We start from the raw sequence: 12,372 nt of genomic DNA, 5'->3' as shown, positions 1-12,372 counted from the left end.
CCGGTATTTTGTAGCGATGCCTTTCCTGTGCTAATGCCTTTTTGCGCTTATCGCTCTTTGTCAGTGGTCAGAGCGACGGTCCGCTCGCGTTATCAGCGGTATCAGCCGGCCGTGAGCGGTGGATGATAAGACTAGTATAGAATAAGTCATAAGGCATCGCTACAAAATACCGGCCCTGATTCCGTCTTTTGAGCCCTGGTTGTTTTAGCTCTTAGGTTCCTTCCCTGGCGACAGACAACTCGGGGTGGCTCTGTGAAAACTGAAGACAGACGTTTAGGCTGTGCTAACTAATATTAAAGTGTTTGGATATGATGTTGTTGACGAGCGGTAATGTCGACGAGTAAGTGAGGATAAGGTTAGTTTGATTTTTAGAATGGCGCGGCGTTGAGCCCGACAAGTTTTCATTTCTGTCTAAGGCTTGTACTCGGCTTATAGCATCATCAACAATACCTTACGGGTAGTCCTTCGCCACCAGGGCCGTTTTGAGTTCCCTTGAGTGACTTTCGAAATCTGTCGGATCTGAGCAGATGCGGTGGTATCGGTAGGCTTGTTAATATACGGGATGGCTGTCTTGCAATGGCGTGGAAGGCTACCTTTGAAATTAAGGTATTGGTGGCGGTCAGCTGGCTTATTATATAGGGTTGTGAATGTGCGATGATCTTTAAAGGTCCCCTAAACCACCTCTGATATTTTGTAAACATTTCAAGTAAACACGCACATCGAGTTCAGAATGCCGCCATGATCAACGATGCCAAACACTGCAGCGCTACGTGCCGCGGGCGCGCCGCAATATTTAAAAAAAAGTTAGTGTAGCTTGCCCTATAGTGGCGCAAGGCTATAAAGAAACAGCGGAGCTGATCGGCCCCTAGCTGGTCCTGGCCTTACGGGCTATGCTTTTCCGTAATTTATTGATTATTGATCGATTATCTATTACCTATTGATTGGCTATCGATTGGCTATCGCAAGGTATTGGCCACGTGTTTGGGCTAGGCTAAGCACTACCAAGTCATCCCCAGCATTTTTCCCGCAATTTATTGATTATTGATCTATTATCTATTGATTGGCTATCGCAAGGTATTGGCTACGTATTTGGGCTAGGCTAAGCACTACCAAGCCATCCCCAGCATTTTCCGGAATTAATTGATTATTGATCGATTATTGATTAGCTATTGCTTGGCTGTCGATTGGCTACCGCAAGGTATTGGCCACATATTTGGGCTAAGCTAAGCACTGCCAAGTAATCCCCAACATTTTCCAAAATTTATTTATTATTGATCGATAATCGATTAGCTACTGATTGGCTATCGATTGGCTATCGTAAGGCATCGGCCACGTATCTGGGCTAGGTAAGCACTACCAAGTCATCCCGAGCATTTCCCGGAATTTATTGATTATTGATCATTATCGATTAGCTATTTATTGGCTATCGCAAGGTATTGGCCGCGTATTTAGGCTAGGCTAAGCACTACCAGGTCATCCCCAGCATTTTCCAAAAATTATTGATTAGTGATCGATTATCAATTAGCTATTGATTGGCTATCGAAAGGTATTGGCCACGTATTTGGGCTAAGCTAAGCAATACCAAGTCATCCCTATCATTTCCCAAAATTTATGAATTATTGATCGATTATCGGTTAGCTATTGATTGGCTATAGATTGGCAATGGCATGGTGAAGCGAGGCGCAGCTGTGCGCAGTGACGTCATCGCTAGGCGAATTTTTGCAAACGCTACGCGGGGAAACGAAAAGCTTAAACAGCTCTGCTGTTAAAAAAGTTGTCGCAGTTTCACCCGAAAGGCGAAGCATCAATTGCGATAGCAACTTAGTAGAGAGCTATACGGAGTAAGGATAGTAGTTTTATCCGCTGTACAAACTTGGACATGCAGCAGCACCGGCAACACACAGCACTGTTGTCGACGCCGTCGGCGTTTTGCCCACGTTCGCACAAAATGCGTGCGGCGTTGGTGACTGTTGCCGGAGCCTCTGATATAAATAGGCACTTGGTGCCGCAGCTAAACGTCGCCTCCCTGCCCCCCCCCCCCCCCCCCTCACGGCCTTTCGTGCGTCAGAAGAAGGCGCGTTTGCTCTACATATATGGTGATTGTAAAGGAGGAAAGAGACGCCTACTTCTGCAGCTCTTAAGGGAGTACGGCACAGAACGCGCGTTTGTTCTCCGCCGTGCGTTCACTCCCCGTGAAAGCACGCGTCCCTCGCGCCCTTTCACTCGCACATACAGCGTTCGGCGGCGCGCGGCGGCGATTTCATCTCCACTGACGTCATACGGAACCTCACGGCGACGGCGACGGCGACGGCAACGGCGACGGCGACGCCGACGGCAGAAATCTGCTTTGGAGTGTCCATATAATTGCTATCGCAATAAAAACGTCGCAGTTTAACCCGAAAGGCGAAGCATCAATTGCGATAGGAAATTAGTAGAGAGCTATACGGAGTGAGATAGTAGTTTTATCAGCTGTATAAACTTGGACATGCAGCAGCACCGGCAACACACAGCACTGTTGTCGACGCCGTCGGCGTTTTGCCCGCGTTCGCACCGAACGCGCGCGGCGTTGGTGACTGACTAATGCCGGTGCCTCTGGGGGCGGCTCGGAGGTTTTCGACGAGATAAGAACGGGATAAGGCCGTTTCACATGGCGCGATTGGGGCGAAAAAAATCGTTCTGTCGCGCACGTCGCACAGCGATTTTCGCTGGCAGCTTTCACATGCGTCTTTGACCGCGCGATTTCAGTCGCAGCGACGCCCAAGGTTGCTCCCTGCTCACAAAGTATCCATGCCTGCATCGTTAAATAAAAACAACATGGAAACTAGTCAAATATTACAATTTCATATTATTTTTTTGAAAATAGAATAGTACACAATTTTTCAGCCCTTAAACGCGTTTAGACTTTGCGATCGCTTAGTCCGCAGCTGCGGCGAGTGAAAATGCTGCACAAACCGCATAAGCGTGCGGCGTGGTGGGGTGGTCTTGTTTTGTACACTCTAGTTACAGTGTACTAGTACACTGTACTCTAGTTGTGTTGTTGCGGTACGATGGAAGCCACAACTCTTCTCCTGGAGGAGTACTTGCTTCTCCAAAAGAAGCTACTATTAAGTGTGCAAGTGCCTGGCACAATTTGTAGCAATGAAGACGTTGACAACGGCGACGATCATGAGGGTACGTGCCGTATGTTGAAGGCGGCGTCAGCTCCCGACTGGATAGCATGCAGCTTCTCCTTTTAAATGAATTGTGCGAGCTGGAGAAAACAAAAATTGTTGACGAAGCTCCTGAGCCACAGGCGCTGGTGGGTACGTACGCTCTGTTAAAACATTGAAACTGGTGCGCGACATTGCTCCGCTGAGATTCCAACACGCGGTAAAACAGGAAAGCGCCTATTTCGACGGCGCTTGCTGTTACGTCACGTTGCTCCGCCCAGATCGCGCCGATCGCTGCGACTCAGCGACGGAAATTCCAACATGTTGGAATCCCGTCGCGGAGAGCCCGCGACGTCGCAGCGGTCGCTGAGCGACGGAATTCGCTGTGTCGCTGTGTGAAAATCGCGCCATGTGAAACGGCCTATACTCGTCGAGCAGCGTCGGAAGTCTTTACCACCTTCTCGCCTCGCAACGTTTTTATATAAATACGCATTTGGTGCCGCAGCTAAACGTCGCCTCCCCTCCCTTCCTCCCTTCCTCCCGTCCCCGCACGGCCTTTTGCGCGACGGAAGGAGCCGCGTTTGCTCTCCGCCGTGCGTTTGCTCTCAGTGAAAGCGCGCGTCCCTCGCGCGCTTTCACTCGCACATACAGCGTACGGCGCTGTATTGACCCGTCGGTCGTGCAGCGGGCGGTGCGCCGGCCGAACTGCCGTCTACTTTGGATACCTGGTGGGAGCTCGGCCGAGCCGCCGCCAGAGGCGCCTGCTGCAGTAACGGACACCGCGAGGGTTCGGCGCTAATGCGAGGAAACGGAGAAGCGCGGATGGCGTCGGCAGCACCTCTGCGCGTTGCCTCGTTGGTGCTGCTACAATTCGTTTCTCTCTCTCTCGCTCGCTCTCATTTTCTCTTTCTCTCTCCCGAACATAGCGCGCGACGCGCGCACTCTCTCTCTCTCCCGAGCATAGCGCGCGACGCTGCGCGAGGTGGTTGATAGGCAACGAAGTGGCAGGCGGCACACATTACAACCGGCTTAAACATCTCCACTGTTAAAGAAGATACGCCGCTAGCGTCCACACTGGGAGGCGCGTGATGCCGTCTCGTATACATGCACTGCATGCAGCGCGGCGGCCAGATGCGGGCTCCGAGTTGAATCTCGTTCGTGCTACAGATTTGACAGTGGTCCTCGCATGTCACGGAAGATAAAATTAAGACATCGATTTGTACTACCGACCGCAAGGCTGAGAATTTTTCTTGCGGGGCATTGTGGCGTATGCAGCACGTGGCGCAAAAATACGCAATTGTATCAAAATGGCGACAGAGCAGCGGTCAGCGCGAAATCTTTTTTCGAACAGGCGCTGCGAAATATTCAGCCACGTTGTGCCGACGATGGTTCGTTTTTTTTTTTTTTTAATACGTAAACATTTCTATGGTTACCCAAACTGTCTGAGTGTCCGTCCGTCCTAAGCGTAAGAGGATCGCTTTCGAGATCGAGCCAGTAACAATGTTTTCGCCAGCTGTGGAAGGAGACGACGACGAACGCGCGAGCAGTGGCACGAGCACGTCTCTGTGACCACGTGACGTGTGCAATCAGGCACGCACTAGGCACACCTAAGCCGGAACTGTGGAGCAGCCGTGGCTTCGGATCGGACCGTCATCAGCGCCCCTGGCGCCGCCACCTGTAGTATAGTTTGCTTGCTTAATCAGTTCACGTTGCGCCGCCTTTTGCAGCAGTTCGTGTCGCCGCAGCGCTGTCGCATTTACCGTAATGGCGCCAAGACGACCGCAGTCGCTGAGCAGTGCTAGGATTACCAGCAGAGTTGAGTGTGAGCACTCAACATCACGTCGTTACTACGAAATGCTTACGCATCATTCAGATAACTCCCCGAGGAGATTCTATGTATTTTTTTTTAACAGCGGATCCGTTTAAGCCGGCCGTAAGTTGTGCCGCGAGCCGCAAAACCTCGCCGAGCTATGACGTCACTGCGTTACCTAGCAACCTCATAACAGTTGTGCGATAGCTCCGCAAGACTCCGCGACACTGCGCGCAGCGCGTCTGCTCCGCTTGCCATAAACGTTCCGTATAGCAGGTGTGATGGCGGGATTGCTAGTGTGCGGGCGGTAGTAGCAGCCATGGGGAGACCGAGGAAGAACCGCACTCCCGAGGAAGAGGCCGCTTTCCGGGAATCACGCCGCTTGGTCAAACAAGAATACAATCGCCGGCGTCGAGCTGATTCATTAGCCAAGCGACGGCGCAGAGTCGAAGATCGAGAAAGGCAACGAAGGCGGATCGGTATGCGGAACATGCGCGAAAACCCAGACCACAGAGAAGCCGAGGCATCACGACGCCGAGCTCGTAAGTCCATGGGAGGAACGTACGGCCGTTTCGAGCGGGAATTCCTCAACATAGACTAGAGTTTGGACATTCGTGCCGCGTTTGTGACCGGCTTTGGTTTGACGTGAACCTCTCGACACTGAACTCTGTGCGTGACTCGAAGAAGCGCAGTCTCGGGCTCCAAGTGCTGCGCGAAGCGTTTCTCGAAGCTACCGACCACAAGGAAATGCGTGCGACTTGCCGCGAGACTCTGCTCAGGGCCACAGTTCAGCACCCCAACATGCCTGCATCGCTTCCTCGAATGAGTTATTCCACTGCCGCTGCGACAGCGGCACAACTCTCGCTGACTCTGTGGCGAGTACACGTAGCCTTGACATGGGACGAGCAAAGAAGATCCGGACACCCGATGAAGCCGCCGCTCATCTTGAAACGCGTCGCACGGCCGAGCGAGAGTCTGCGCGTCGGCGGCGAGCCGATTCGGAATACCGTGCCTAGCAGAACTTAGCAAAACTTAGCATTTCCTAGCAAAACTTAGCCAAACCTATCAAAACCTGGAAGAAGCTAGGTCGATCACCAGCTCCGCTGTTTACTCCAGCCTTGCACCACTATAGTGCAAGCTGTCCACGTTTTCGTTTTTTTTTTTTTTTCGCAGAAGGAGCAGACGCAGCAGCAGGACGAGGTACTCGCGGGCTACCTGCAGTGCAGCGGCATGCTGGCCGCCGACAACCATTGCCTCGAGCGGCTCGCGTGCCAGTTCTCGGCCGACGCGCTGCGCGGACCGCTCCACAAGGATGTCGCCTCGCTGTGAGTCTTTTTCATATCTCTCGTCCGTATGTCTGGTGTTCGACCGGCGCGGTGTCTGCAGGGTCATCTACACCCTCCTCAGAAACCGATTCATCCCGGAACGCTTCAAGCAGCGGCTGCGCTTGGCGGCCCACCAGGCGCGCTCTTCTTCGCCCACGGACTGCCTGCGACGCTTTCCCTGCACCCAGCGCCAACGAGCGCCGATACCACCATGACTCGGCCAGATGTCCACGCTGTGAAACACGTGTCCTCTTGTCTGATATGCGATTCTATAAAGTGAACCATTATTGGGCTCGACTCCTTGAGTTAATTCGTACGATGAGCATGGCAGTGTATGGTTCGATTCCGACCGATTATATGTAGATTATATGTAGACCGGGCTTCAGGGTGCCACCCCCCGAAATTGTTCGGTCTGCGCCCTGCTCCTTTTTGTGCACGCACAGTGTGCTTGCATCACGTGCGCAGATTTGCACTTGCACTGTGGAATTCAGAATTTTTGTCCAGTTTACAACTACACCTATGGTTGTGGTTTTTACCATAATAACCAATGCCAAAATCATAAGAGAGACCTAAAAGGTTCTTGGAAACCACCGCGTGGGCGTATGCAACCTAACCCCCCCCCCCCTCTCTCTCTCTCGAAAAACATTACTGGAGTCCAATTATGCTACAACTAAACTTGAAGGCGAAAGCCCGAGCGCCGATAACTCAATGGCACGATGACCAGTTTTTTGCTGAGTCATCCTTATTTCGCCGAACTGTGACCGTGACAAACTGGGACACCCCTTTTTGCCCTGAGGCATTAAAAATCTCATTTTAACATGTGCCAAGGCAATGTTTGCGAGACCGATTCAACCCTCTGAAGCACTACACGAACCGCGAGATTTTATTCCGGACGCTTCACGAGGCAGTCTGTTGTGCACATCTTGGAGCGCCTTCCGCTTCACGGGAACGAAACAAATCGAGGTTCGCCGTTTTCGCCGTTGCTGCATCTCTCAGCCAACGGTGTGCGGAGTTGTCTCTGTTTGGCTCTATTTAGCGTGGGCAAATTACTGAGCATATATGTGGAAATATTTTAATGCTCTTTAGTGAGATGTGAAAAACATCAATGCAGCACTTTGGCCTCATGACAGTGACTAACTTTTGCTCTGGCATTCTCTTCTCCACTCATTGGGGACAAAAATAGTTTACTTGGCGTTCTAGTTGTTGATGGTACTTCACAATAGGCAATAAATACGCAGTATAGGAAAATGCAGTCAGATTTCTGGGATAATACAATCAGTGGCGTAGCCAGAAATTTTGTTCGGGGGGGGGGCTCAAGTTGCAGCGCGGCCTCCTCCTTATAGAAGTTGTCGAGGAATCAAATACATGAATAATAACTGCATTTCCGATGCCATTGTATATTAGGTGCTGCACACGAATTATTGAACGCTACGCACTGTCAAGACAAGTAAAATATGTATTTTTTCATAAAAAATATATGTCCCAAAAATTGTGGCAGAACTAATCAATGCTTCCGCGTTTTTTTTTTTGTCTATTTAATAAGTAAAGAAAATATCACGCGAACTTTAGAACTATATCAGTTCGAAACCAGCAAAGCAGTGCATGCAGCTGATATGAAAAACGTAAAGGCCATAAAATAAACAAGTTGAGGACAAATATTTTGATGAATCTTTGTCATTCAACAACCTCGTTTTACATATGCAACGGCCAGGGAAAAACATCAATGACGCTGTCCTTCGTTGCAATGGATTGCGCAGGAGCAGCTGTTACCGGTCGTATATCGTGAGTAATTGCACCGAAATTATAGTCGCCACAGTGAGTACATATAAAAAGCAGAAGTTCCGCAAAATATACATTAGAAATGCGAAGATAGAATGGAATATACAAATGCGAAGATAAACGGCAAGAAAGTGTCGCTGGAAACCACGTTCACTGCTTGTATACACAAAACCTCGCAACAAGATATTTAAATATACGTATAAGTCTGCAATAAATCTACGTATCTAAGGAAACGTCACTGTATATAATGCGTCAAACAAGACAAATAAACATGTTGCGCAGTCACAAATAGTAAACTTCACGCATACGAGTATAAAGACAGGCGATCCAGGCAAGAACAAAACTATGATCGCAGAAATCGTGATATGCATTGGGCCATGCTGCGGTCGCGACAGCACCATGTGGCTAGAATGATAGAAAAAGAATGCAGAAATCAATACGAAAAGGCGTATTTTAACTGCCTGCACAGCGTCAACAATTATTCGGCACCCAAAATTAAAGAAGGGTATTGCTTTGTTTCAAAAAAGGAGTAAAAGCATGTAGCTAAAAAGGAAAGAAAAGGACAAATGAAAGCCACAGATGATGCGGCAAGTTGATTTACCCAACATCCGAGTGCGTTTTGAGGAAACGCCGCGTGGGCCGGGCTTTCAATGAGCAAGGTCGGTCAAAATTGGTTATTGATGTGCTCGTAATTTTCGTATTCGCATGATAATTTTAATCAGGATGCTAGCTGCTAGAATAAACGGCTAAAATTTCTGCGTTTTAAAAGCTAACGAACAGTCATACGTTTTCATAATTACGAGCTTATGGACCTGAAGGAACAGAGCTTTTTACTTGCATTTATTTTTGCTGCTTCGCTATCTAAAGGACAAACTTCTCTCGGCGGGAAAGTTGAGCGAAGCGGTCAATGACTTCGTACACGTTGATGCCGACGTCTCTGTGGGTGTATAGAAGCACCAGTCTAACCATACGTTCCACAGACATTGTAGAGCGCAAGTAGTTTTTTAGTAAACTCTTGTAAAAAAATATTCTCTGTGCGCTGGCAGTGGTCACTGGAAGGGTGACTAGAATCTGCAGCAGTTGGTACACGTTTACATAGAACCTGCAGTCGCAATGAGAGAGGGCATCTATTCCGGTGCTAAAACCTAAAAACACTCCTTCGATGTCGTTGACATCCTTGTTTAGGTACCTCGCACAAACAGTAGGCTGTTCGATTCCAGCAATATCCGTCGTTTCGTCAGCAAGTACGGAGAAGCAGCCTGCTTTTTCATCTAGGCTTTCTTCGAGAATTTAACTACAAATTTCTATAATTTGTTTTTGTACATCTGGTTTAAATACGAGGCATTACTGGGGCAACTTTCCAAATGGTTCTTCATATATGTATTTCCACAATCAGCTTGCATGCGAAGAAGCGCTCTGGAAATACCAGTATTTTCAGCGGGGGCTTTGCTTAAATCCATAGGACCAGTGTCCCTGTCGCCACGGAGAGCCAGACCTTGCCGCCCGCAAAAAAGAACTGTCTCAAATTTAATAGGCCGTTAACTTTCTTCTGTTTTCTCTTATTTTACTTTGCCTGCCCTAGTCCAGCTGATCGATCACATTGGGCGCGTTTCCTGAAAATGTTTGGAGAAAATTATCAGCTACCAGCTGACAGTCACAGTGATATTTAATATTTTCGTGTGTGTGGAAGATTGCGAGCGCGTGCTTCCATTTCTGGAACGGCTTGGACACGAGGGCTCAAGTGCACGCATGTCGGCCCAAGTTTATAAGAACATTAAACCCATAAAGTTCCAGAATTAAAAATCGGAAGCACGCATTTGGAAATGTCAGTGCACCTTTCGCGTCAAAAGTTTATGAGAACTTTATAGTTATACCCAGGCGCGGATCTAGGGGGGATGTCCGGATGTCCTGACCCCCCCCCCCCCACCCCCCCTCAGATTTTTGCATCGCCCCCTCGCTGACAGGGGGATGGCCCTGTCGCAAACAAAATATGGCCACCAGCATTCTTCAAAAGTATTTTTCGCCAGTACCCGTGGTATCAGCCATGTAGAAGTAAAGCTAGCTGGCTCACAAGCTTAGTTGTGTTCCGTAGGAGTGTGGTGTCGCGAAGTTGCCGTAGTTATTTTTTCTCATGAACACCTTGGACCTCCTGGTGCCTGCCGTGCCCTACTCGTCCCGTCGGTGGCGTCGAATGAATGAGGGGACATCCCTTTTTCAAGCACGCCGAGGTCCGCTTGAGCGCCTTCGCGCCTGATTAAATTAGTTTCCCCTTGGGGTGTCAACGGTTGCCTCATTGGCTGTCATCGGTTCCGCGACCAACCTGCTTAATGAAAGAGATCTCTTGCTGAAGTGTTCATATATAAATAATAACAACTAACAGCTAAACTAAGAACTACGCATAGGCAACTCTTTTTAGCTGTAGCACTCATTGTGATCACAGTTACACGTTGACAATATCCAGTACGAGCACAGTACCGTTCGTACGCTACAAGTTTTTCATTGTAACTTCGCAGTTTTATTGTCGTACATTAAGCATAGGAGGCTCAAGCCCGCCGGATCTGTTTATCTGAGTGGGCGTTCTCGCGGAGCGGGGCGAAGCCTCGAGCCGCGGCTGCGAAGAGGGGGAGCGTGACGTCAGCGGCCAACGCCAGCGCACGGGCCTAGGATGGCGTCGCGTGGTTAGAGAAACGGGAGCAGATGCGCGCCTTGTGTAAAAGGATGAGGTCGCGTGGGAAACAAAACATGAAGACGCTGGCTCGCGCTCTCGCCTACTACGCCACATCGTTATTCTTGTAGGTGGCGTCGTGAGTCTTCATACGCGGTGATTCGCATATCGTAAACAACCAGCGTAGTGGTTGCTGCGTTGGAGCGGAGCGTTACGCCGGTATTCAAGAACGTTCATCTAGTCAACACACCACCACGACTCAAGAGAGAAGATGGCATCGCCATCCCTCTATAGAAGTGGTCACTGAGCTTCATAATCATTAACTGGAATTCATGACAATTGTCGCGTCTTAATTCTTGATTATTCTGCGCAGTACGACAATTGAAATTTGGAGTCTGATATCTCGGAGCACGGACACGCTAGAATAACTCTTCCGACTGATACTGTGTAGAAACTCGACTGTCTCTAAGTTTTCAATACAAACATACCCACTTACTGCAGTCAACAAAACAATCATTGTTCAATTTTAGTTAATTGGGCTGCTCACAGCGATAATTATCATCTCACTTTGTGCCCCCCTAGCCACATAACTTATTTGCACAGGTGGTCTTCGCGTGCCTCCCAGTGCCTAACTTTAAGAAAACCATAAAGCTTAGTTTTGAACACCCTGTATTATCAGGCGCAGCCGCCAAGCACATGGCTGTATTGGGTAACGTCCTTTTCCTATAAGCTCGGAGAAACCGATACCTGGCTTCGCTGCAGGTCTTCTTCCTCTTTCTGGAGTTTTACGTGCCAAAACCAGTTCTGATTATGAGGCACACCGTAGTGGAAGGCTCCGGATTAATTTTGACCACCTGGGGTCTTTAACCTGCTCTACAACGCAAGAACACGGGCGTTTTTGCATTTCGCCTCCATCGAAATTCGGCCGCCGCGGCCGGTATTTGATCCCGCGATCTCGTGCTCAACGCCTGAGCTGACTGAGCCACCACGGAGGGCTACAGGTATTGCTTTAGCCGTATAAAACGCGGGTTTATCGTCAGGAAAAACGTTAAATTTCGGTAAATAAGAAAGGCTACTATCATCATCATCATTGACAGAAGCTGACCCCCCCCTCAGAAAAAACCTGGATCCGCCCCTGGTTATACCCATCAAGTTTCGGAATTGAAATCCATGCGCTCCGTTGATTCCGGGGCCGCTGCGAGATGCCGCGTCGCGCCCGCTCGCTATCGAAAAGCCCTTGAAACTTTGTGCTCGGCTGGGGCTCCTTACGTTATGTGACTCCAGTTGCATGGGCGTTGCCACGAAATCCAGCCCGAGTTCACAGTTTTCGCGCCGAAATGTCTTTTCGAGCATCAAAAAAGACATTGTAGACAAAATCCGGAATGACTCTCGGCGCCGGTGGTTGTTTTGGTCGGCGGTGCGTGACAGCACGAAAAATTTTCGGGGAGGGGCTGAAGCCCCATCAGCACCCCCCCACGGCTACGCCCCTGAATACAATTATTGCTAGCTCGCATATCACCAATAAATAAAATTTTTGATTTCTGAGGGTACGGTAATGTTTGTTCACAATTATAATATGCAAAAGTTGATGAGCTGCTTAATATGCACGGTATCAGCCTGAACACTATATTATTCTTGCCCTTA

The 12,372-nt window shown here is 49.3% G+C and overlaps 1 protein-coding gene across 1 annotated transcript in view; it reads left to right on the top strand.

Moving 5' to 3' along the window:
- The window catches only part of LOC119440799 (uncharacterized), a 49,951-nt gene extending 43,450 nt beyond the window's left edge, over positions 1–6,501 (top strand). The window contains exons 3-4 of the mRNA XM_049662634.1: positions 6,133–6,284; positions 6,346–6,501. Of these exons, the coding sequence (XP_049518591.1) occupies positions 6,133–6,284; positions 6,346–6,499 (306 nt within the window). The 3' untranslated portion in view covers positions 6,500–6,501. The remainder of the gene's footprint in view (positions 1–6,132; positions 6,285–6,345) is intronic.
- Positions 6,502–12,372: the final 5,871 nt, after the last annotated feature.

Source organism: Dermacentor silvarum, chromosome 2, assembly GCF_013339745.2.
Source record: "Dermacentor silvarum isolate Dsil-2018 chromosome 2, BIME_Dsil_1.4, whole genome shotgun sequence".
NCBI classification, from domain to species: Eukaryota; Metazoa; Arthropoda; class Arachnida; order Ixodida; family Ixodidae; genus Dermacentor; species Dermacentor silvarum.
This window is presented reverse-complemented; position numbering and strand designations above follow the sequence as displayed.